Here is a 25,894-nt window from a genome sequence, read left to right as displayed (position 1 = left end):
AATGATGTGATCCCACCAATCCCCAAGTCTCTCTGGAGCCAGCTTTACCCCTGACAAAGGGAGAGACGAAATTAGATGATCACATTAATGTGACCCACATCTATACATCACCACATGTGACCATTCATTTACTTACACTTAAGTAAAACATGTTTTGTCTTTCTTTTTTTGAAAGGTTATAGCCCAGGAAGTATCAGATAAACACTTGGAAGAAGGCCGGCTTTATCCTCCTTTGAACACCATTAGAGATGTTTCTCTGAAAATTGCAGCAAAGGTAAAACCACTCTTGTTCAGGTCTCATTATGTTTCCTTCCTTCTATTGCTAAATATGCATTTTTAGGTTCTTCCTTTGTTGGGTTCCAAATAATGGGTCCATGGTTAAAGGAGCGAGACTGATACAAAGTGAAGGTCAAGCAAAACTTTATTTCGTGCCAAGCATCAAGAATCAAACTGTCAAACAGACCGGTCGGGGCCGCCCCTTACAGAGAGGACGACCCCTCCCTGCTTTCCAGACTAACTTTTATAGAGCAAAGGCCATGTGGTTGGGTCTGGCCACGCACAGGTGGCCAGTGAAATTGTAACACACAGAGAAAGCTGCACAGTCATGCTAGGTCACACATAAGTGACCAATTGAATTACAATTTAGTCTAGTAGATATTTGAACTAGCCTATCACCTTGGTCAGAATTGGCGCCCAAAAGGCTCCCAAAGGGTGGGGCCCATACTCCTTGGTAACTAGGGAGACAGTATGCTCCCCGCCACTGATTGGATGTCTCCACCTGGCCGGACTCATCCGGGCATGTGGGCTGTTATCTCCACCTGACCTGACCCACCCTTGTATTTGGGCTTTGTTACCTGGGACTGGTTTCCCTGACTTGCTTTTAAGTAAGTTCCCCGGTTGGGGGGGGGGGGGTCAGGATCCATTTACATTTTACCGCATAAACAACAAAATGGCTGTTCAACTGGGGTGGGGCCGCTCTGGCGGAATAGGCCCTTACACCTTGAGATTTACATTTGTATCAGCTTATTTTGTCAGAGAAATGAGACACAATGCTTCAGCAGAGCCTAGTAACTACACTTCATCCCTAGGAATTGACAAATTGGGCTGAATCATTAATTGCCCTATCATTCCTTTTCTCTTCCATAATCTAAATAAGTTAGTAGGGTTTCATTTCAGTTAGGTTTCCCCACTTCATCTTTTTTTTCCTGCTTATTGTTTTCCCTATCACATTTGCGATAGAGTCCAAAATACTGCAGATGTGGTAGAGTAATATTTAGACCCTGAGTCCCCTGTCTTGTCAAGACACATCTTCAAGATCACAACTGATAATACTGGGGAGGGCAGGGTCGGGTGGGGGACGCAAAACAATGAGGGCAAACAAAGCTTTTGGGCTGACAGATGAGCTGTTGGAACAATTAGCCAAGAAGAACCTAAACTCAGAGAAATTTTCTTTAATTGAGATGAGTGAGAAATTGGCCTTTTTTTTGCTGCATAAATGTGTTAGCCTACTAGGGTTGCCATAACAAAAGCCATAGACCCAATGGCTCAAACAAGAGTTTGAAGGCTAGAAATCTGGGATGGGGGATTGGAGGCTGGATTTTCTCGGAGGGCTCTCTCCTTGCCTTGTAGATGACTGCCTCCTCACTGTCTTCGTGCCGCCTTTTCTTTGTTACAAACATCCCTGGTTCTCTTGGTACGAGAGACATACCCTTCCTGTAAGATCACTACTCAGTTTGGGTCCGGGCCCACCGACCAGCTTCAGTTTAATTTAATTACCTCTTCAAAGGCCCTATCTCCAAAGAGAATCACACTCTGGGGTACTGGGGATTAGTACAGATGAATTTTGGGTGGCAGAGGTCAGCCTGTAATGTTTATGTTTGTATGTTTTATGATTAAACTGGGGTTTCTCAACCTCAGCACTATGCACATATTGGCTGGATGACTCCGTTGTGGGGGTTATCCTGGATGTTATGGAATGTTTAGCACATCTGGCCTCTACCCACTAGATGCCAGCAGCCTCTGCCCTGTTATGACAACCAAAAATGTCTCCAGACATTGCCAGGTGTCGCCTCAGGAGCAAAATTGCTTTTGGTTGAAAATCAAAACCATTAACAAATTTATCAAAGCAATACCATATTTAGGACTCCCATACCATTATTTGTCTCATTGACTGAGGGAGGGAGCATGCTTCAAAAACCACATAATACTTCAAACTATAGATGATCTGCTTGATTATGATTCCACAAAAGAGTATCCTATTTTCTACTATTTATATCTCCTAGTTTTTAAGGAGTTTGGATTGTTAATGTCCCGGACAACACATTATCATGTTAAGTTCAATTTGAAGATTTAAATGAGAAGGTGTTAGCTTATGATTGGAGGAGAAAGTACAAAAGCACCCTTTTCTGAGCCTCAGGGGGAGTTCAGAAAGACTCAGATATTATACCTAGAATAATGGGAAAATGCAGAGTGCAGAGACAGAAACTGGGAAGTCAGGACAAAGAATTAAGTCAAAGGAGGAAGTTAGGCTAAGGGGACCACAGGCTTGAGGTTTCAGGGCACATTCGTATACAAACCCTACATTCCAGCAAGTTGATGGAAATGACTGAAGCTTAAAGAGACACTAGATATAAAGGTGTGGGCAGTATTTCTGTATGGTTATGGGGGAAGGGCCAGGAGTGGTTGGGGCGACCAAGACAGCAAGTATAGACAGGCAAGAATCAAGAATAGAACATGGTTTGTCACTCTGTCCAGAAGACAGAGGCAAGAAGCCAGTGATGAGAAGTCAGGATTTTAACAGACTCAGAACGAAGCAGTGTGTCAGAAATTAGATAAGACACAGTGTCACGATGGTAGTGGAAATTACAATAGACACAGCTGTGGTAGTGAGAAACCCGGGTGAACTTTTAGTGCGTACGAAGTTACCAGAACCTTTTACAAAAGCGATTTCAGTAGCACAGAAGTTAAGTCTGGGGAGAATGAGGAAAACAGGAGAATCCAAGCTGCTCTTGCAGAGTCTGGCATTGACAAGGAGAGCGTGAAGACCTCACTGAGAGAGGAGATCATGATACAGTGTGTCCTGGGAGCAGAAAGAGGAGGGAACACAGTCTATGTCAAGGAATGCAACAATGCGTTTCATCATAAACTCAATGCAGCCATTGCAAAAAGCACCAGAGGCCCCCGGGGTAATGGAGATGTTCGGAAGCTGGGTGTGGTAACAGTTGCACAACTCTGCCCATTTAAAAATAATTTAATTGTGCACTTAAAATGTTTGGATTTTGTAGTCAGTGAATTATACCTCAAAAAGGCTGTTAAAAAGTAATAACAACATACTATAGATACTTTGGGAAAAAGAGAAGAAACTACCCAATACTCTATTTTTCTAACGTAGGCCGTTTTATTGTTTGTATTCAACTCAAATCTTTTTTCTTTTGTGTGACTTTCTTTGCTAATGTCGTCCTAATCATGGTGTATACATCTATTTCATGTTTTTCACAAACATTTCTCCATAATATGGCACAGTCTTTGTAACCATAATTTTTCACAAATGCATAATTTTGCATTGAGAAGAGATACTTAATCATTCCAATAATCTTCAAAATCAGACTTATCCAAATAACTCTATTATACAAATAGCTCCCAGGGATTGCTTTTTTTTTTTTTTTTTTAAACAACTGGGGTGAATTAAAGACACGTATAGAGTGATTAATTTTGACAACAAGGAGAATCCATTCTTTTCAAAGAAAGGAAGAGTGAAGGTTTAACGATACAGAGGACATAGTTTGAGTTGTTCCAAGGGGAAATAGAGATTGTTTTCTCTGATTAGCTGGAATGTTCTCATTCCAGTGGTAACAGTCAAATGCAGATTTGACAGAGGAAGGTTTGAAATTGCCTTGTGGGAACTAGGAAAGAAAGGGTTTTTGTTTGTTAAAGAAAGGAATAAAGGCATAATGTGCGACCACGTGGACCTAGGTAGTGTTAGGAAAAGTATGTCATCGTATGGTGCAGCCATGAACGAAGAAAGCCAGCAGTAAGGGTTCCCCAGACCCGGGACCAGAATGGCGAGTGTGACAGCAGGACAGGGAAAGATTCTGTGATCCTGGCGAGGAGCATTGAAACTGACCACAGAGTCCAGCTGCTTAGGTGAGCAGGGATGAATAAGGACATTTTGTAGGAGGCTGTGTTCAGCATAGGGATTGTTGAAACTGCACGTTGAGTTCAAACTAAGCAGGAATAAATACCTTTAGTTCAAGTTAATTATCATTCAGATCCTGTGGAGACTTTCACCACTGGGTTATCTGTGAAGACCCGTTATGATCACATTTGATACATATCTTCTATGCTTGCTTTGCATTGTTTATATTATATTTTCCTCCTGCTGTATGACTTAAAATTGCATTTTCATTTTAGACCTCCTTTGTGTGTGTGTGCTTTTATTATAATCTAACTTAATTTTTTAAACAGACATGAATTAATTTTTTGAAACAGATAAAAACTGACATGTGCTCACCATCAACTCTGTTCATTAAAATAATTAATATTCTTTTTTTATTCCTAGATTGTGAAAGATGCTTACCAAGAAAAGACAGCCACAGTTTATCCTGAACCCTCAAACAAGGAAGACTTTGTCCGCTCTCAGATGTATAATACTGATTATGACCAGATTCTACCTGATTGTTATTCTTGGCCTAAAGAGGCCCAGAAAATACAGACCAAACTTGACCAGTAGCATAATAACTGACATTTCTAATTCTCTTAATGAGATCTTAAAGTGTTTCATAATTTTTAAAGATTGGGATCTTTTATAATAACTCATTAGACTAAGAATTTTACTTTAACAATAAAAGTTCATGGAAGGATATTAATATACTTTAGGGTAAACATCACACTAGATAATTTTGCTTCATTTACTTCCTTGTTATTTATGGTTTCTCTCTTAATTATTTTGCCCAAGTTCTCTTTAAAAGCTATTGTACCTACTACTGAGAAACACACCATTTTTATATAGGGAACTAATGGAAAGACCAAAATAGTAATAAATTGATATACTCAACATTAAAATCCATAGTTCTTTGGTTGACTGTTTCATTAAAAATCTACTTTTTTTTTTTATAAATAATAATGAATTTAGGCATAGGTGAACTTTTGCTAAAAACAGAAACAGCACTTACTTTGTTGCCTAGAGAAAAATAACTTCTCAGGTATTTTTATTCCAATCCTAGATTACAATAGTTCTTTTAGCTCAACCGAACTCCAGCATTTCTAAGAAAGATCACTGTTGTTTACAATGCCTTGTGCAGCCTTAGATTTTAATATTCTTGCTCCATTGTTACATATTCTTATCACCTCGGTCCTCAGTCAGAAATCCCTTCTGAAAGCACCTTTCTTCTGCCGCTGACTGAATCCTGTCCCCTGCACTGTTGCTGCCCGGCACTTGCAGGTAGTGGTCCCCGTCCCGAGGGTAGTATTCTCAGTTCAGCATAGCCGTGGGAAGAGCTGAGTTGAGGGAGCAGATAATCTCCTTGAGAAAGGGCTGCCTGTGGAGCCGACCTCTTAGGGCAGAGAATTCCAGAGTCAGGAGTGAGAGCATGGTTCCCAGACAAGCTGGGTTCCCACATGAGTGAGCTGCCCTCGTGTTTCCTTGATTAGCTCAGGTAATGAGGAGCTCACTCTGAGTTTGGAGGAAACTTTGTAACCAATTCCCCCAACATCAGAAATTTTTGGCATCAGGTATTGAGATATTCTAATTACTGTCAGTAGTTAATAGCCCAGAAATTAATATTAAACAAACGGAAACAATTTTAAATCCTTAAGCTCAGGTGCAATAACATTTGCTATTTATTTGTAGAACTATTTGAAGGATTTTGTGTTTGAAGTAAAGCTTTTAAAAAGCATAAGATGATATTCAAGGAAAAACTATAGTATAAAATGATTTCTTGAAGGTTGATGGTTACGCAGATTGTTTTAGGTGTGAATAGAAGGGGTGGGAGTATTTCTGAAAGTAACATTTAGTGAAGAGTTTCCTCAATATAGTTTGAAAAGATCCAGAATGCTGATTTCTTGTCTGTTTCGTGTTGTCTTGTAGCTCTAACTAAATGTATTACTTATGCAAAAGATTGATTAAAGCATAGAAAAAGTGAATGAATAAAATTATTATTGTCTTTTTCCCTTAAAATATTGTTATATTTTAAAATGATAATGCTGCATCTCAGCAATTATACCATGACAGGGTATACATTTTAAAACTATTCAAAAATTTCAGCATGACCTTCATTTAATGCATGTGTTGTCATACTTGCTGTATACTGCAATAAATGAACTACTTTCTTATTCTCAGAGAAAGATAATGAAATAAGCATTGGATGATTAGTTACCAGGTTTCAAGTCTTCTGTATGTATTTACTGTATTCTGTTTCCTGTAGTCCCTACAAGTTCCATACAAAGCAGGTATTTAAAGGAACCTACCAAGTCCACAGAGCTGATAAGTGAAGGAGGTGGGCTCTAAAGCCATGTTTAATCCTGCTTCATGGTCTGTCTTCACTAGAGGGCAGTGTAGAGTAGCCTCGCCCAACAGAAAAAGGAAGTGAGCTACTTGTGTAATTTCTAGTGGTCTCATAAAAAGAAGCAGCAGGTAGAATCCATGTTTATCATTTTATGTACACTGACATCTTCAGGATATCATTTCAATACATAACTGATATTAAAATATTAATGAAATATTTTACACTACCTTATACTAACCTCCAAAATCCAGATATTTTCATATGCATCAAAGTCATGGAAGCTCACAGACCCCTTGATTATGTGAATTACAAAGGTAGCACAAAAATCAACAGATAAAAGGAATATAGGTTGTTTCGTAGAAGAATTGGGAAGATTGGCCTCCCACATGGAGAAAATTAAAACTAGAACCCTACCTTACATCATATAAAAAGGGACACCTCAGATAGGTTAAAGAGCTAAATATAAATAGCAAAAATATAAAGTTAATAAAAATTAATGTAGCAAAATATCTTTGGGACCTCAAAAACACAAACATGAAGCAAAAAATGGATGGAATGCATTATCCGAGGATGGGAAGGTTTAGGCTGGCAAATGGCTGCTGCCATCAAACAGTGTAAAGGGGGAAGAAATCCAGGACTGTGGGAAGAGGTGGTTGCTTCTACAGAGATGCTTTCATTAAGAAAGAGATAATATAGGCTCAAAGGCTTACAGCCTCAGTTCAAGGCATAGTATAAAAACTAGAAATTGCCTATGTTTTTACCAAAAGAATATTTTCTATCTTGCTAGCTGTAAGGCTGAAATAATTGATAACAAGATAATTCTTGATCCTCCTGGTTGCCAGATTCCACCAGGAATTGCATTCACAGCTTTTACCAGGTCTTGTATTTAAGAATATTGATCAGAAACAGTAGGACCTTGATTTGGAATGGAGATTTATGGGTAGGGGGATTTGGAAGACATATGATACCCTAAGCTAGTGTAAACAATAACCCAGGTTTGAATACTGAAAGTCCTGTATCCCAGGAAACCCCTCACCCCCTAAGCAAACTGGAAGAATGGACATGTCCTCCCTTGCTCATCAAAGTGGGTGCTCTTCCTGTCTAAGGAGGTTGTTAACTGCCTTGCTTGGAAATCCTGTATTCAGCTCCCTCAGTTTACCTCCCACTCTTCACACATTATTCTTCATTACCTCCATACACCAAATATCAGATTCCATAGAGGAGCTGTGGTGGATATAGTTAGAAAGGGAATCCCACCAAAAGAATTCTTGACTTTTTAAATTATATTGACAAGGGGCACCTGGGTGGCTCAGTGTGTTAAGCCGCTGCCTTCGGCTCAGGTCATGATCTCAGGGTCCTGGGATCGAGCCCCGCATTGAGCCCCGCATCGAGCCCCACATCGGGCTCTCTGCTCAGCAGGGAGCCTGCTTCCTCCTCTCTCTGCCTGCCTCTCTGCCTGCTTGTGATCTCTCTGTCAAATAAATAAATAAAATCTTTAAAAAAAAATTATATTGACAAAACCTGAGGGAAAATGTATGGGATACTGAAAATGTACTGAGAAAGGAGAAGTGCAATTTTGGATTGGTAGAATTGATAGGGGTGCACTTGCCACAGATTCTGGATTCCATGTGTTGCCTTGAGCAGCTAAAAGTCATTCTACTTGTTGGTTCAATTAGTTGACTGAAATGTAGACTTAATAGTGGCCCACATTAAATGAAATTGAGAATGCAGGCGTTCCTTGAAATACTGTAAAAGAATTCAAAGATTACAGTGATAGGAATGTTGGACCACTCCAACATTTGTCACACTCCACATTTGTCATGTGCAATCAAACCATTGTAATCCTGGTGATCTAAAGTCTCCCAAGAAGACCTGTCACTGACTCTCCTTTCACTAAAGACTTGAGAAATACAACGGTGATGGGAGTAGCAGCATCCATGAAAAGCATTTTCTTAAAAAATTGGGGTGTCATTATGTTAGTTTCACATATACAACATGATTAGATATTTGTGTATATAAATGCAAAATGATCACCACAAGTCCAGTTAACATCCATCACCAAAATTTTTTTCTTGTGATGAGAACTGTTAAGATTTACTCTCAGCAACTTTTATGCAATACAGCATTAACTATAGTCACCATGCTGTTCATAACATCCCCATTTATTTATTTAGATTCTACATCTAAGAGTGATCACACAGTGTCTTTCTCTGACTTATTTCACTGAGCATAATGCCCATAAGGTCCACCCATGTTGTCACAAATGGCAAGATTTTACGTTTGTATGACTGAACTATTTATGTATACACACATATATACACAAAATTACATATTCTTTATTCATTCATCTGCTATTAGACATGTAGGTTGTTTCCATATCTTAGCTATTAAAAATAATGTTGCAATGAAACATGGATGTGCAGATGTCTTTTCAAATTAGCATTTTTATTTTCTTTGGATAAATACCCAAAAGTGGAATTGTAGATCATATGGTATTTCTATTTTTAATTTTTTGAGGAATCTCCATACTGTTTTCCATAGTGGTTGTACCAATTTGCATACCCAAAAAGGATTCACAAGTGTACTCTTTTCTCCACATCCTCATCAACATTTATTTCTTTTCAATAATACGCATTTTATCAGGTGTGTCATGAGACTTCATTGTGGTTTTGATTTGCATTTCCTTGATGATTAATGATGTGGAGCATCTTTTCATGTGTCTGTTGACCATCTGTATATCTTCTTTGGAAAAATGTCTATTCAGACCCTCTATTTTTTTTTTAAGATTTTATTTATTTGACAGAGAGATCAGAAGAGGCGGGAGGAGGGGGGAGCAGACTCCTTGCTGAACAGAGAGCCTGATGCAGGCCTCCATCCCAGGACCCTGAGATCATGACCTGAGCACCGAAGGCAGAGGCTTTAACCCACTGAGCCATCCAGGCGCACTCAGATCCTCTATTTTTAAAGGATTTTTTTCCTATCGAATTGTATGAGTTCTTTATATATTTTGGATATTAACCTCATCAAATATGTGCTTTCCAAATATTTCCTGTCATTCAGTAAGTTGCCTTTTCCTTTTGTTGATGGTTTCTTTCTCTGTGTGGAAGTTTTTTAGTTTTGATGTAGTCTCAATTGTTTATTTTTACTTTTTTTGCCTTTGCTTTTGGTTTCAAATCAAAAAAGTCATCACCAAAACTGACATCAATGTGCTTACTGCCTGTGCTTTCTTCCAGGAATTTTATGGTTTCAAGTTTTTCATTCAATTCTTTAATCCATTTTGAATTGGTTTTTGTGAATGGTGTAAGGTAGTGGCTGAGTTTCATTCTTTTGCTTGTGGCTGTCCAGTTTTTCTAATAGTTACTGGAAGACTTTCCAATAATACAATACAATAATTCCAATAATACAACTTTCCCTGTTGTATTCTTGACTCCTTTGTTGTTAATTGACCATATATGTGTGGTCTTATTTCTGGGCTCTCTCTTTTGTGCCATTGATCTATATGTCTGTTTTTATGCCAGTGGCATACTATTTGATCATTATGGCTTTGTATGATATGGTTTGAAATCAGGGAGTGTGATGCTTCCAGCTTTGTTCTTTTTTCTCAAGATTGCTTTGAATATTTGGGTTCTTGGTGGTTCTGTGTAATTTTTAGGATTGTTTTTTGCATTTCTGTGAAAAATGCCTTTGGAATTTTGATAGGGATTGCACTGAATCTGTAGATTGCTTTGGGCAGCATGGACATTTTAACAATATTAATTCTTCCAGTCCATGAGCATGGAATACCTTTCACTTATTTTTGTTATCTTCAATTTCTTTCATTAATGTCTTATAGTTTTCAGTGTACAGATCTTTCATTACTTTGGTTAAATTTATTTCAAGGGTTTTTTTAATGCAATTGTGCAATTTTAAATGGTATTGTTTTCATAATTTTTCTTTATGATAGTTTGTCATTAGTGTATGGAATGCAACAAATTTTGTATGTTGATTTTGTATCCTGCAACTTTACTGAATTCATTTTTTAGTTCTAACAAGATTTTTGATAGAGTCTTCAAGGTTTTCTATATATATATACTTATGAAGTCATCTGCAAATAGAGGCAGTTTTATTTCTCTTTTCAATTTGGATGCCTTTTATTTATTTTTCTTGCCTCATTGCTCTGGCTAGGACTTACAGTACTGTGTTGAATAACATAGTGGTGAGAATGGGCATTTTTGCCTTCTTCCTGATTGAATTTTCAGCTTTTTACCATTGAGTATAATATTAGCTGTGGGCTTATAAGATGTGGCTTTTATTATGTTCTCTATAAACACTTTGTTTAGAGTTTTTATTATGGATATTGAATTTTGTCAAATGCTCCATCTTTTGAGATGATCATATGATTTTTTTCCTTCATTTTGTTAAAGTGATATTTCACATTAACTGATTTACTGATGTTGAGCCATCATTGCATCCCTTGAATATCTCCCAGTTGGTCATGGTGTACGACCCTTTTAATGTATTAGTGGAATCAGCATTTTATTAAGGACTTTTTTTTTTTTAATTGAGGACATTTTGATGGCTCTGGGAGACTTGTGGGAAATGCTGTGGTTAAAAATGGGCTCCCTTTTTTATTTTATTGGTATTTTATTTTATTAATGGGCTCCCTATTTTAATGGAAACATCAGAATCTTAGGGTTGATAGAAGCTGAATAGCAGTGCTTTGCAGCAATTAACAAATGGAGACACAGTGGAAACAGTTATAGTAGGAAGCTGGTTCACAGTAATCAGCATAGTTTGGCCTACAGAAATCTTTGGTGGTGGCCAGTAAATCACTGGGCCTCATAGCCTGAAATGATGTTGCAAATTTAACAAATCGGACAGCACAGATATTGACTAAGAAAAATGAATGCCAGTGTATACTGGCATACAGTATACAACTGATACAGCCACATCAGTGTATATCAGCTAAATATCAGCTGGGGTTAGGACCAAATAGATGGGCAACCCAGTGTAGGCCTTACTTAATATGTATAACAACAGCAGCAGAAAAACCTGTCTAGAGCCCCCAATATAGAGTGTCAAGGCCTTCAGCAAATTGCCATGCGACGATATGAATGAAAGACCCCTAAGGTGATGGACTCTGTAATATCCAAAATCTTCCTTTGAGGTTCCATTTACTAGAATAACGATGCATTGCAGAAAGGAAACCACTTTTGGAAATGTCCTTTGGAAATCACCTGGAAACAGAGTTCTGAATAAATGCAAATTTCTAGGGCCTTAGAAATTACTGTGGTCTCTGGAACTAACTGTATGCTTAGGACTAACTGTATATAGGAACAAATCCATTGTCTAGTCATTTGCTCAGTGAAGAGTTCTCAGTGAAGATTAATTTCTTCATCATCTATCACCACATTGGATCCCTAATCACACACAAAAAAATGGTTATTCTGGCTGGAACCACCCGTGATTTGCAGCGGTAAGTCTCATTATCAAAATCTTTAAGAGAAACAGGGGTGTGATTTTTAGCACATCTTAACTCAGTATGATCTTTGGATCACATTAAGTTGGTCAGATGGTGATTCCAACTGCAGCTGACAGACAAGTTCTCTTTCTTGTAGCTACTGATTAGGCCGATGCTTTCTTGTTTTTCCTATATTCCATTAAGTAGGGGGCCACTGAAGAAGTTTGTGCTACCAATAAACATTATAGATTGCCTTTTTTCAATGTTCCATTAACTCTCTGGTTCTGCACCAGAATTTAATTCTTGACACTAAACCTTGATCATCTCACTGCTAGACAGGGCATCACGCTGGTCTGACAAATTGATGATACATTCATAGGACGTAGAGCACAGGCATTAGATTTACTGAATTCCTGGTAAGATCTCATGAAAGTACAAGAGTCTGCCACCTCAGCCAAGCATGTGGAGACTGAAGGGCCGATGCGTGTTAGGATGTTACCCCCATGGGGAATAACTGATTGTGGACTTCATTCCCCCTATGACCAAGGAGGTCCTTCAATGTTTGCTGGGCTTCCTTGAAATGTGTGTCCACTCCTCAGACTGATTTATGGGTTGATCCAAATGCTTCTAGCTTTAACTGGGCTCAGAAAAAGGCTGCAGGGAAAGTAGTTCTACCATGCAGACCTTATGAGGGAGACTCAACGAGCTCAGAGTTTTGAGGTAAATCAGGATTCTGTATAAAACAAGGATTTTGGAGCAAAGCATGTTATCTTCAGAAAATACCTGTTCTTTCAACTTACTACTGGGCTACATAAGATAAAAGCAAATGAAAGAAAACTGTTCTGTTCAAAAAGTTTCTGTGAAGACCTCAGGTAGGCTCCCTCAGGCCTTCCCAAGTTCTCGGAAGGAATGGTTGGCATGTTAAAACAGTCATATATGGAAACTCAAATTCACAGGCAACATACTTCTGATTTAATATAGGGATGTTTTAGAGGTCCTTGTATTATGTCCGTCAACTCACTTGGCCCACTCCTTAATCCACTATGCAAGTATCCTCAGCCTTTAGCCTAACACATACTAGACCAGTAAGGAATGAGAAGCAGAGAACATAGGTGAAAAAAGGCTGATTTAATCAGTAAGTTTTAAAAAGACACTGCAATATTTATAAAGTGCATACTTTCCAAATAACCGTTTAAAAAATAATGTATACAATATCACGATTCTTAAATTCCAAGTGATTCAGACTGACGTTTGACTTTCCAGAAAAAAAAAAAGGGCAGATGTTGGGTACCTCAGAAGTGCTGAGCAACTGAACATTCAGTAGGCTGGAAATGAGGATGGCACTATGGATTTAAGCGGCAAGAGCTCAAAACCATCTCTCTAGAAGGCTGCTAGAGGGTGATTTGATTCCAGTTACTTCTCCCAAACCATACAGAGAAAGGGCAGTTCCTCGGAGTAAGTGGGGTGTGTGTGTGTGTGTGTGTGTGTGTGTGTGTGTGTGTGTGTAGGAGGGTTGCCTGTGCCCCTCAGTCTGGGCAAAGAAAACTAGCAGTCTACTATACACACAAAGCTGAGCTTTGAATTATAATATATATATATATATATTTTTTTTTCCTATAAAACCTATACTTCTCCCATAATTAATGTCTACTATTAGTGTTTCTGATAGGAAAAATATATTGCTGCATGGTAATACCAAGCATGTAAAAATGGGTCCTAAAAAATTACCACCAGAAATAGCTACAGCAGTAAAGAGTTCATAAAATAAGTTATTCCTTTCATTTAGTGAATTAAGCAAATAATTTTTTAATTCTATGTTATACTTCTTTCAGCTTCTTCATCTTTCCATCACAACTTCTGCTAATTTAATCATAGAAAAAAAATCCTCTATGAGAGGGTTAGGCACATTATTAGGTGGATGACACCTAATATGGAAAAAAAATGGAGTCACATCTGTTTAGGGCCTAAAAACTTGTGAATGCTACTTACTGATGGTCTTGGGGAGAATATGCAGGATACTGGCTCCTAGACTATCTTGTTTTCAGTCCTGACGAAGACTGAGAAATGAGTCTTTGGCAATATAAGTTCTACTTCTTCCCTTTGTATATCGATAAAGGTAAAGTATAAGGTCCTTGGCTTGGGCCCTAGCCACATCCAAGGCTGGATTAAGACATGAATGGGCAAACTGGATCATCTGGCAGGGCAGGCCCATGACGAGAGCCTTGGTTTAAAGGTCTGAGTTGTGCCCTGGAAAGAAACTCATTCTGAGCTAATAGTGTGGGCAGGACAGAGTAGACCCAGTTCCAAGGCCTCAAGGTCAAGGCAGTCAACTTAGTGCAGGGTCTGCTGTTGATTATATCCTTGCCCTAGCTCAAGGACATGTGTCTGCATCCTAGACACAGAATGTACCATTTCACCAAAAATTCTGTAAGCTCCCCGGCACATGCAGCAACGTCTGGCGTCTAAGAGAATGTATCGTGACCTAGGGAGTGAGGCACTCATTCCCCTTTGAGCATCCATTTTTGGCATCCTGAGGGGACCAGCGCATCAGTGGGGTGCCTGACAGCAGCTGGAGAATGAAATGCTTCCAGAGAAAGGGCAGCAGTGGCTAAAGAGAGACCACGGAAACCAGAGAAAGTTGCAGGGTCAGCTCAGGACATCTCTTAACACAGGCAGGACTCCCAGAAATTCCTGGGGAGGGTGGATACTTTGCAATGAAAAGAAGGTGTGGCAGGTGCTAGTTAAATAGGGGTCCCTGTCATCAAAATAAACTCACTTTTGACAAAGGCTGGTGAAGCCAGATATCTTTAGAGGAGATGGCAGTGACTTCTCACCGAAATGCACGGCTTGATTTTACCCCCCAAGGTGATGGAGCAGAGCCTGCCATTGTGGTCCTCCTCAACACTCCCGTCCTACAAACAATATGTCCCGGTGCACAGGCAAAGGCTGCCAGTATGTAGTACTCGGGGAACACTTTGTAGGCATGAAACCACATCTTTTTTTGGGTATAAGAATTAAGACTATTATGGTATCCTTATCCTTAATATCATGACTCAGCTGGTGAAAACAGCCCGGCAGAGAACACAGAGCACTACATGTCATCTTCATTACTCTTGAGACTTCCCTGCTCTGATTCCTCTGTTACCATAGTCAGGATCGAGTTTTATTAAAAGAAAAAGAACTATAAACACAGGGTTTAACTTCAAGCAAGGAATGTAGTCAAGATGTGTTCCTCTCACTTTAAACTTGACTTAGAATCCATTCCCCAATAACGAAAGAAAGAAAATGTGCTGCGTCATCATGTGCTGATGGCACGAGAGAGGAATATTATGTATGAGTTCAGGGCTGCAGTTTGACTATTGATATTAATTACGGGCTTTGGACGCCTCTTTAATCAAGTCAGTTTCGCTGGTTAAGTTGACTGTTTTTATTAATTTACAATTAAATAGTTTTCAGTTAACACAAGAACATAGAGATAACATCACAATTGCACTGTTATAAAGTTAAAAGGCCTTTGTGTTTCATTACCAGGTAAAAATTGTGGGGCTAGGGGTCTCACAGAGGATGCCAAACAGCCACTAGCCCTTTTATTTTGGTCTTATTCACAGAAATACCGACTTAGAGAAATTATAAGCACAGGCCTCTTACTAGCTTCCTAGGCGTCTGAACTTTTACTTTCAATACCAAATAATATCTGGAACACATGCTCACTTTTATGTTTTTTGAGAAATTCTAAGAACTGGCCCAGGTTCATGTGATAGTCGTTCCTTAATCCATAGTCGCCATGGGCCTCAAGGAGCAATTCTTCGAAAGAATGGAAAAGGCGCAGATCCTCTCCATTTCCTTCGGTTTCGACACTTTCAGCATGCTTACAGGAAATGTGTTTCCAGTTGGGGTACCTAATTGTGTGCCAGAACTCCTCACAGTGCTCTTTGAAGCCCTCCACACAGATTATACCCGGCTTTCCTGTCATGCAAAATCCAGTCACATCCAACCTTTTCCCAACATCCAAAATCTTTTTTCTTAGGTCCTGCTGATATATATGGTGACTGTAGATCCACATTCGGAGGAATGTGTTCTTGACTGGCTTTGCTTGTGTAGATGGTTCAAAAACAATCTTTCTGTTCAGAAAATAGGAGGAACTATTGTCCTGCAACCACTGGATTGCCGCACATACACAGAGCTCACCTGGATCAAAAGTCCCTATATGGGAAGTGAGACCCTTGTTGAGCAGGAGTTGCTGTTGTCGGTCGAGCTCAGACGACCGTCCGAATAGCTGCAGCGCTGCGTAGGGGTAGCCGTGAGGCATGGTTACTTGCAAATCAATTTTCACCTTAAAATGAAAATCAAATAGATTTAAGAACCAGAAAATCAACTAAGCTAGTTTATCAGTGGCAACGGCATGATTTTGATAAACGTAACAGTTATCGCTACTACTAAGTGTCAGCTATGGGCCAGAGACTGTACTGAGAACACCACACACGCTATTTCTTCCATTTATGCATTCACGCATTCCAGTGTTTACTGAACGCCCACCATGTGTCAGGGACCCCATGCTGGGATGAAGACGTGAAGAAGCTAGATGCAACACAATTTCTGCTCTTCCTGAAGACCAGAGCCTAGTAAAGGAGAAAGACATTAAACTAATAATTACACATCGCAAGTACTTAATTTCAATGGTGAGAAGCACAGGGATCTGATGAAATGTGTGACTGGTGAGACAGAAGTCACTCTGGGAAGCAGGAGATCTTCTTTAAGGGAATGACAGCTGAAGGGTGAGCAGGAAATCACTAGAGGAGGTGTTCTCAAAAGCCTAGTCCATTTGTTACCTATGCTATGCTCATGTTGCTAGAGACAATGGATCAGAAGATGAAGGTAAATTCACTTTAAGGATTTAGATTTCCTGTCTGTATTTGCTTTGTGTCATGGTGCCACCAAAGAAACATTCATCCACTCCTTACAAGTCAGTTTTGCTAAAGGCAATATTTAGCTTTATAAAAATCATGATACATGTACAATACAAAATATACTACAATAGTTGGAATTGTAAAAAACGTGAGTGAACAGAATAGTAATGGTAGTATGAGACTGCCAGACGTTTTTAATAAAAACACCACATATTTGTTAAAAAGATGTGCATATTTATGTAAAATTCAAGATATTTATTGAAGACAATTTACAAGGGCATCCCATGTTTTACACATTTCACTTTCAAACAAATAAAGGATATATGAATTTGGAATATTCTCCATTTGCTTCCTGGACAGAAATCTCATGTTCCAAGTGTTTCCACTAAAAAAAAGGGCACCTGGCAACAATGAAAACAACGCAGAGTACTTACCTTGGGCTCCTCAATCTGGAGGGTAATCACAAATTCAATTTTTGGCGGCAGCGCCTCCCTCGTGCCTTCCAAATATCGCTTTATATTCGTCAGGACATTTACATCTTCAAGTTTTACTTCGCCTTGGTTAGGAAACATAGAAAACAGCATTTCCATCTCCAGCAGCTGAAGCTGCAGGCATTCTTTCACTGAAGCAGACATGTTGCCTCGAAATCCACTTGCCAGGAAAAACTGGAAAGGCCCAGGGCCACTAGGTTTGTTAATTTCAGCGGTGTCCAGAGAAATTTCCCGAAGGTCCTTTTCCGTTCAGCAGTTTTGCAGGAACGCTATGCACTGACAGCTAGGGGCAAAAACAGGGGACACTTACACTCTTTCTTCGCTTTATCTCTCAACCCCCAAGTCTAGTATGTACAGCTTCCCTTAAGACACCTCGTTAAAAATTCAGATTCCCAGTCCGTTACCTCCCCACCCCCACCCCCGCTTCAAATCCGGGAATCTGGAGTTTCAACAGGTGTTCCAAATTATTCCGTTGCAGGTGGTTCGCAAACCCCTGCAGATACTCTGCAAGCCTGAATCCTGGGAGAGGCAAGGAGCCCAACTTGCGAATCCCAGTAGGGTCTCCGGCTTGGGCGGAGCTGCGCCCTGTGGCGAGGGAGGCCTGCAGTCTGGCGAGGCTGTGGTCGCATCCCTAGGTTCTGGGGTCTTGAGAGCCCCGCCGCCCCTAATGCCAGTAGCGGAGCCTCGGACCCAGCGCCAAGGACCCCTCCCGATCGGGCCTTTACGACTCTCTGGGGAGCCACATCCTCCCGGGATGGCATCTTGATAGCTCCGGACGATTTGGGTCCATTTGGCCTCTGTCCCGAGAGGCCCAGGCTAAGGGGGAATCTTACAGGTACATTAATGAAACAATGTTTAGTGTGAGCTGGTGCGGGGAGATGGGGTGGGGGCAGCGGCTCGAGAAGGCTCCGGGAGTCACTTTGGGGAGATGAACCTCGAAGATCTAGATGGGGATGAGGGTAAAGGGGAAATGCCCGAGGCCACCTTGTCAGATGCCCCAAATCAGGGTTGGTACCCCCCATCTGCGACCACTAGGAACCCTGGCTTCCCAGGAACGCAAGACTGCCACCCTCTGAGACCCAAATTTGGATGCGGGGACTGCGTTTTTTGCCGGTCGCAGTGCTCTGATGGCCCACGACCCTCGGCCCCAACCCCTGGGCCACCGCGGGGGCCTCACCCTTCCCGGTCATTCAATGGAAACAGCCCCAAACCCTGTCAGACCCGGGATCCGCAGTTCCGCAGGCGCGAGCTGCGCATGATCCGCAACGAGGAGAGGCGGGGCCGGCGGATCCTCCCCGGCCATGATTGGCTGGGGGGGCGCGGCTATGGACCGGAAGACACGCAGGGCCACGTCTGCGGGTTCGGAGAGCTTCAGTAGGTAGGAGGTGCCGCCGCGGATCAGTTGTTCCGTGAGGTGGAGGTGAGGGGGTATCTTCTGGCGGAGGTGAGTGGGGCCCTTAGGATAGGCGACTGGAATGGAGTTTCCAGTCGGTAAGGGTTCGGCCTACCGATGGGCTGCGGGTAGGTTAGTGGGCAGGCTAGCGGACTGACCCGCGGACCGCGCGCGGGACGCACCGCCCTGCGCCTTCAGAGCGGGCCCGAGGGTCTCGTGCTGGGTGTTCTGGCCCAGAGACCTGGGGCGGGAGGTGGTGGCTCAGGGTTGAGAGTCGGGAAAGGTGCGGCCATGTGGGGGCTGGAAGGGAAGCGGAACAAACAAGCGGTTGATAATTGAATGGAGGAAGGGGGATGCTCTCAACTTTTTTAGAGTGGTCACTGTTTGGGCTCTTAAGTGTTTTGAATAAAAGCATTCTCACACCCACTGAATGTAGTTTTGGGACCGAAGACGCTTTGAAGGGTGAAAGCGTTTTATCTTTTTTATTTAAAAAAAAATTTTTTTTTTCTAGATTTGACAGGACTGGTTTACGCCCTTATGAGTAATCATGATGTATTACCGAATGGTCAGTTTTTAAACGAAGTGTATTGATGTTTGTGAAAGAGATTTGGTCACTTTGGACCAAACTAAATTAGCTTGCTGAATACCAGTTTTTTCTAGCTGGACAGAAGCAAAAATTTTTCACCATTTCCTTTAACTTTTGTTCATTGAAGCAACTAAGGAAAATGAAGAAAACAAGATAGGACTGGTGCTCATCCCTGGGCTAATTGGGAATGGGACTGATCCAAGAAGTACATACAGCTGAGGTTGGAAACCCCCAAGGTCCACTTAAAATTGGAGTATCGCAGAGAAGGAATTACTAGTGGGCTAGGAGCCAATTAAAGGTAAAAGGAAGATGTTGCTTTCAGAGCTTAATTTAGAAGGGTGTCCTGATCCTCCCTTACAAAAATAGAAAAATCCTCCGTGAGGTACATTAGGAGGTTTGGGCAGTCTTAGAGAGGAAGCTTTTGCCCTTCCCTTTTCCTCTGGGTGTGTCTCTGTGTGTGTGGTCTGGGAAGAATAACAGAAGAACCAACAGATTTCCTAGATATTTTGGATATGTAGTCCCAGTCCTTTTGACAGTATAACCTTAGGCTCCATTTGTCACTAACTACCCATGTAAATTTAGGTTATTTGAGGTCCAAGCTTAAGTTTTTCCATTTGTGAAATGAGGTAATCTTTGATTGTGTAGGAGTCTATGAGTCTATGTGTGGAATCTTCGTTTTAGTTGAGAGTAGACCATTTTAAATTTACCCTGTGTCCAGGAATAGCCCTGGAGCCAAAATGAGAGATGAGTTGGGGTAATTGCCATCTGTCCTGGAGTGAATGATACAAGTTGGGCAGGATCTTCTAGGTAATGTCTACCTCCAGAACTTTATTGTACCATTGTTTTCTTTCTCAAAAAAATTTTTGTGGGGTTTCAGAACGAGGCACCCTATTAGTTCAGGGTGGCAGTTGTTGAAGCAAATGGTCCTGTAAAAATTTCTTTTGCTTGAAAAATATTCCTTAATTTTGTAGACATGGATTTAGATGCTGTAAAAGAACACTCAGCATTACACGCCAAGCCCAGTGGACTCGTTCTTCAATATGGGACTGCTGGTTTTCGAACAAAAGCAGAACATCTTGATCATGTCATGTTTCGCATGGGATTGTTAGCTGTCCTGAGGTCAAAACAGACCAAGTCTACAATAGGAGTCATGGTAACCGCATCACATAATCCTGAGGTAACGCCTTTAGTGCTGTTATAAAGCAAACCTTTATTTACAAGAACACATCTTAGTGTCTGAGCAATTTGACCCAAAGTACAAAATCTAATTCTAGGAATGTGCCTACTCAGTATGTGCCTTTGTTTTTGAAACGGCTTTTTCTTTTCTTTTCTTTCTTTTTTTTTTTTTTTTTAAAGATTTTATTTATTTATTTGACACAGAGTGATAGGGAGGGAACACAAGCAGGGGGAGTGGGGAGGGAGAAGCAGGCTTCCAGCAGAGCAGAGAGCCCGATGATCCCAAGACCCTGGCTAGGATCATGACCTGAGCCAAAGGCAGACACCTAATGACTGAGCCACCCAGGCACCCCCAAAATGGCTTTTTCTTCAAGATTAATTTATTTTAGAGAGCGAAGAGTACATGGGAGGGGAGGAGCAGAGGGAGAGGGAGAATCCCAAGCTGACTCATCACTAATGGCAGAGCGTGACACCACGCTGGATCTCTCAACCTTGAGAACACACACAACCTGAGCTGAAATCAAGTGTCAGACATTTAAATGACTGAGCTGCTCAGGCGCCCCTGAAATGGCTTTTTTTCTTTTTTTTTTTTTTTTTTTAAATTTTATTTTTTATAAACATATATTTTTATCCCCAGGGGTACAGGTATGTGAATCGCCAGCTTTACACACTTCACAGCACTCACCATAGCACATACCCTCCCCAATGTCCATAACCCCACCCCCCCCCGACCCCCCTCCCCCCATCAACCCTCAGTTTGTTTTGTGAGATTAAGAGTCACTTATGGTTTGTCTCCCTCCCAATCCCATCTTGTTTCATTTACTCTTCTCCTACCCCCTTAACCCCCATGTTGTATCTCCTCTCCCTCATATCAGGGAGATCATATGATAGTTGTCTTTCTCCAATGGACTTATTTCGCTAAGCATGATACCCTCTAGTTCCATCCACGTCGCCGCAAATGGCAAGATTTCATTTCTTTTGATGGCTGCATAGTATTCCATTGTGTATATATACCACATCTTCTTTATCGAAATGGCTTTTTCTTGATGAGTGGTCATTTAGCTCATGACTGTAGAGGGTGTGGAGAGAATGAGAGTTATTTCTTGGACTGTGTCCCTATTAAATAACAGAAGAATGTCCTTCCAAGTTAGTTGCATTGAGACAGTATCAGTAACAAGAAGTATTACTTGTGTTAATTTAGTAGGGATTAGAGATTGGAGCCAAGGTGGGGAGAAGGGCAAATATTTAAAAAGATTTAGTGCATTTTGAAAATTTTTTAGACTGGTTTTCTTTTTCTTTTTTTTTAAAGATTTTATTCATTTGAGAGCGCGCATGAGCGAGAGAGCACAAGCAGGGGTTGCAACAGAAGGAAAGGGAGAAGCAGACTCCTCCCACTGAGCAGGGAGCCCAATGTGGGTCTTGATCTCAGGACCCTGAGCCGAAGGCAGCTGCTTAACCAACTGAATCATCCAGGCGCCTGTAGACCCGTTTTCTGTAGTTAGGGAATAGTAAGGAAGAGTTAACTGTTCTGAATGAACAGCCAGACAGGTGGCTCCATGTATACAAAAGTGAGCTTTGGGCAGATTATTTTGGTTCTAGTGTTATGACAATTACTTTTTTTTTTTTTTTTTTTTAAGAGCGAGAGAGAGTGCAAGCCAGGGAGAGACGAGAGAGGGGGAGAGAGAATCTTACGCAGACTCCCTGCTGAATGCAGAGCCTGATGTGGGGCTTGATCCTGATCCCATGACCCTGAAATCATGACCTCAGCCGAAACAAGGGTTGGACCCTCAACCGGCTGAGCCACCCAAGCACTCCCAATTTTTTTTTTTAAGCAAAATATTCTTTTTGACACAGTTTAACTTTTATTAAATACTGCTGATAGCTCACTAATATGTGGTTTGAATAACTTGCCTCTGTTTGATGGCAAGAACCATGAGACTTTGCCTTTGTTGCTAAATCAGCAGCAAATTAAAGCTGTGTAGGTCTGTGAAGGATTATAACCTCCTCTTACCCCCACTCCAGCTTGTAAATGTGGATCATTATAAAAGTGTGTCTGAACGTCTAAATCACCACAATTAATGACTTGTGGGCTGAAGCCTCTGTTTATTGCAGTTCTAAAGTACTTCTTAAAACAATACTGAACTGTTTCCTTCAGTTGACATTCACTCTGAACTACACTTTATTTCTTCCCCCAAATTTGAGCAGAACAGAATTGGGAGTCAGTTTTCAGCTTCTGTCACCCACTTTTTTTTTTTTTTTTTAAAGATTTTTTATTTATTTATTTGACAGAGATCACAAGTAGATGGAGAGGCAGGCAGAGAGAGAGGGAGGGAGGGAAGCAGGCTCCCTCCTGAGCAGAGAGCCCGACGCGGGACTCGATCCCAGGACCCTGAGATCATGACCTGAGCCGAAGGCAGCGGCTTAACCCACTGAGCCACCCAGGCGCCCCTGTCACCCACTTTTGATACATTGGCCAGTATGTTCTTAAAAGAGTCCAGGGTCATAATGAGGAGGGTCTCTTGGTGCCCTCATTCCACTCCGTTTGTGCCCTAGTATGTAATTGGTGGTGAATTCACTTGCTCTGAATCTCTGTTTTTTCCAAAGTAAGATTGGAATAAAAATAGGATTATTAGTAAGATTGATGTTTGTTATGAGGATTTATAAAAAACACCTAGTCCAGTGCCTGGCATGCCGTACGGTCACAGGTGAAGCCACTCTGCCGTCAGTGTCTTATTTAGGGGAAAACAGCTTGAGTTTACTTCCTCAGCTCACTCTTGTGAATATGCACAGATGGCTTATTGTTTGCTTTTCTTTTAAGGAAGACAATGGGGTAAAATTGGTTGATCCTTTGGGTGAAATGTTGGCACCATCCTGGGAGGAACATGCTACCTGTTTGGCAAATGCTGAGGAACAAGACGTGCCGAGAGTGTTGCTGGACATCAGTGTGAAAGCAGCCGTGAATCTGCAACAAGATGCCTTCGTAGTGATTGGTAGAGATACCAGGTGACCATCACATTACTGGTGAAAGCAGCTTTGCAAACTGGACTTAAGTGATTGCGTTAGTTTTAATACTCATGATAAATTGAAAGAATTAAATGGAACTCCCCTAAGAGGCTCCTCTACCTACTTGGCCTTTTTGTTTTTAGTAGGATGTAGGAGCTAATCCGCTCCAACACTGTATAGTTGGATAGGTTACCTAATGTTTGGAGCTTCCATATACCCATCTCTAAAATGTTGATGTTAAAGCCCAACACAGAGCTTTTGTGAAGATTACATAAGATAGTGTATGAAAATACCTATTTCCTGTCCTGAGAGAAGTACATAACAGAGGTCTCCCACCCCTTTACTTCTGGAGATTTACTTATTCCTACAGAGGAAGAACACTTGCTTGTAATTTAATATTTATAGATTCATCTCTGCATTATTATAATAATCTGCATTATTGTTGGTTTATATATTTATATCATTTTCCCATGCTGGAGTTTACCGGAAAACAATATATTATCTCTAGGGGCGCCTGGGTAGCTTAGGCCATGATCCCAGGATCCTGGGATGGAGTTCCTGGATCGGGCTTCCCTCTCAGTTTGAAGCCTGCTTCTCCCTCTCCCATTCCCCCTGCTTGTGTTCCCTCTCTTGCTCTCTCTCTCTCAGTCAAATAAATAAAATCTTAATAACAACAACAATATATTATTTCTACATATAGTAGTCCCCCCTCTCTTATTTGCAGGGGATACATTCCAAGACCCCCAGTGTATGCCTGAAACCATGGATAGTATGTTTTCTCTATACATGCATAATTTGATAAAGATTAATTTTTTTAAGATCTTCTTTATTTATTTTAGAGAGAGAGCGCACGAATTGGGGCAGTGGCCGGTGGGGGGAGAGAGAATCCCAGACAGTGCACCCAGTGCTGAGCCTTAGGTGGGGCTTGATCTCACCACCCTGTGATCATAACCTGAGCTAAAATTGAGAGTCAGATGCTTAACAGAGCCACCCAAGTGCCCCTATGGTAAAGATTAACTTATAAGTTAAGCACAGTAGGAGATCAGCAATAAATAATAATAAGAGCAATGTAACAACATACTATAATAAAGTTGTGAGTGTAGTCTCTCTTTCAAAATATCTTGTTGTACTGTACTCCCCCCTTCTCTTTCTTGTGATGATGTGGGATGATAAAATTGTGTGTGTGTGAGAGAGGATGTGATGTAGGCATTGTGATGTAGTGTTAGGCTCCTGTTGACCTGATGGTATGTCAGAAGGTGGATCATCTGCTTCTAGACTACAGTTGACCTTGGGTGACAGACCATGGCCAGTGAAACCATGGACAGGAGGGGACTGCTTGCCATATTTTTGGCAGCTTTTGTCTTCCTTTACAAAAAGATACTGTAAAATGTTGGATTAAAAGTGTACTTTGAAACAGAAGGATTCTGTTTCAAGATTTACTGTGAGATCTCATTTTAGCCAGAGTATCTTTCTAAAGGAAATTTCTAGTCATAGTCTTAATGGTAGGACATTAGGATAATGTCTGGTATTTTATCCTTAATGGGTTACCAGAGAGATTTCTAAATACCATTAATTGTGGATTTATAGTATCAGAAGTAGCCTAGTGACTTATGTTCTGAAGCAAATTATTATCCCATGGTAAAGCCATCCCACATGTAATTACCTCTTACCAATTAACTAGTTTAAATGATCTAGAACATCATTTTCTACAAGGCAGTTATCTCCTTTATTTTCTATCTTTATTTATTACCTTCTCCTTTATTTATTATCTCCTTTATTTTCAGGCAGATAATTTGTTCTGATTTTTTCAAATGAAAAATAAGTTCTATATCCTTGGTGGTTTAATACCCAGTACTGCATTATATGAAGTGTTTGCATTCAGTATTTATTGCTTCTGTTTTTAGATAATGTATATATTACAGTCAAACTTGAAAAAGTTTCTGGGTGTGGTGTAATTAATGTATTTTTATATTTGTTCTCTAAATTCATTTGAAAGCCAAACTCCAAGAAATGTATTGTAAAAGGCTGCTGGAAAATGCTAATACTCTACCTGTATTATCTTTGCAGGGTTTTCAAACTCGGCAGGTTTCAGCTCAGATACTGTGAACCTATTATCCTGATATTTGTAGCACATAATTTCTGTATTTGCTTTCAGAATTAGCATCTCTTGGTTTCAGGATGGGATGTGTTATTTTCTTCCTTTTCTTTTCTAGGCCCAGCAGTGAGAAACTTTCACAGTCTGTAATAGATGGTGTGACTGTTTTAAAAGGTCAATTCCATGGTATGTAGCTATCCCGAGTTGTAAAATAACCTTTAAAAAACTTAAAAAATTTTTAAGAAAGTTGTAAAAGTAGTACCGTTTATTTTAGAAAAGTTTGAAAGTACAGACAAAAGA

The 25,894-nt window shown here is 40.6% G+C and overlaps 3 protein-coding genes across 6 annotated transcripts in view; 2 read left to right on the top strand and 1 right to left on the bottom strand.

Annotated features, from left to right (window-relative positions):
* Positions 1 to 6,175, top strand: part of ME1 (malic enzyme 1) — a 184,841-nt gene extending 178,666 nt beyond the window's left edge. The window contains exons 13-14 of the mRNA XM_047733415.1: positions 176 to 274; positions 4,559 to 6,175. Coding sequence (XP_047589371.1) covers positions 176 to 274; positions 4,559 to 4,729 — 270 coding nt within the window. The 3' untranslated portion in view covers positions 4,730 to 6,175. The remainder of the gene's footprint in view (positions 1 to 175; positions 275 to 4,558) is intronic.
* A 9,175-nt stretch (positions 6,176 to 15,350) lies between these two features.
* Positions 15,351 to 24,616, bottom strand: RWDD2A (RWD domain containing 2A). Of its 3 annotated transcripts, none has more exons than XM_047731933.1 (3): positions 24,581 to 24,616; positions 17,285 to 17,624; positions 15,351 to 16,276 (listed from the first exon to the last, which is right to left on the bottom strand). In XM_047731933.1, the coding sequence occupies exons 2-3, from the start codon at positions 17,483 to 17,485 to the stop codon at positions 15,599 to 15,601; spliced, it is 879 nt and encodes a 292-aa protein (XP_047587889.1). In that variant the 5' UTR covers positions 17,486 to 17,624; positions 24,581 to 24,616; the 3' UTR covers positions 15,351 to 15,598. The 3 variants fall into 3 exon arrangements, with proteins under 3 accessions (XP_047587889.1, XP_047587887.1, XP_047587888.1); XM_047731931.1 differs by lacking the exon at positions 24,581 to 24,616 and adding an exon at positions 18,519 to 18,943; XM_047731932.1 differs by lacking the exon at positions 24,581 to 24,616 and adding an exon at positions 18,563 to 18,943.
* The window catches only part of PGM3 (phosphoglucomutase 3), a 25,615-nt gene continuing 18,374 nt past the window's right edge, over positions 18,654 to 25,894 (top strand). Inside the window, exons 1-5 of one of the 2 annotated variants that reach the window (XM_047731930.1) lie at positions 18,683 to 18,785; positions 19,448 to 19,618; positions 20,292 to 20,497; positions 23,315 to 23,499; positions 25,713 to 25,780. In XM_047731930.1, coding sequence (XP_047587886.1) covers positions 20,294 to 20,497; positions 23,315 to 23,499; positions 25,713 to 25,780 — 457 coding nt within the window. In that variant the 5' untranslated portion in view covers positions 18,683 to 18,785; positions 19,448 to 19,618; positions 20,292 to 20,293. Of the gene's footprint in view, positions 18,786 to 19,447; positions 19,619 to 20,291; positions 20,498 to 23,314; positions 23,500 to 25,712; positions 25,781 to 25,894 lie in introns of both variants that reach the window. The other variant, XM_047731929.1, reaches the window with a different exon arrangement.

Source organism: Lutra lutra, chromosome 6 (genome assembly GCF_902655055.1).
Source record: "Lutra lutra chromosome 6, mLutLut1.2, whole genome shotgun sequence".
In the NCBI taxonomy this organism is placed as follows: Eukaryota; Metazoa; Chordata; class Mammalia; order Carnivora; family Mustelidae; genus Lutra; species Lutra lutra.
The sequence above is the reverse complement of the archived record's forward strand: the minus strand, read 5'-3'. Positions and strand labels throughout refer to the sequence as shown.

Coding starts and splice junctions, on each gene's coding strand:
- RWDD2A (XM_047731933.1), bottom strand. CDS start 17,485: ATGTCTGCTTCAGTGAAAGAATGCCTGCAGCTTCAGCTGCTGGAGATG. Junction 16,277..17,284: donor TCCAGATTGAGGAGCCCAAG/GTAAGTACTCTG, acceptor TTTCATTTTAAG/GTGAAAATTGATTTGCAAGT.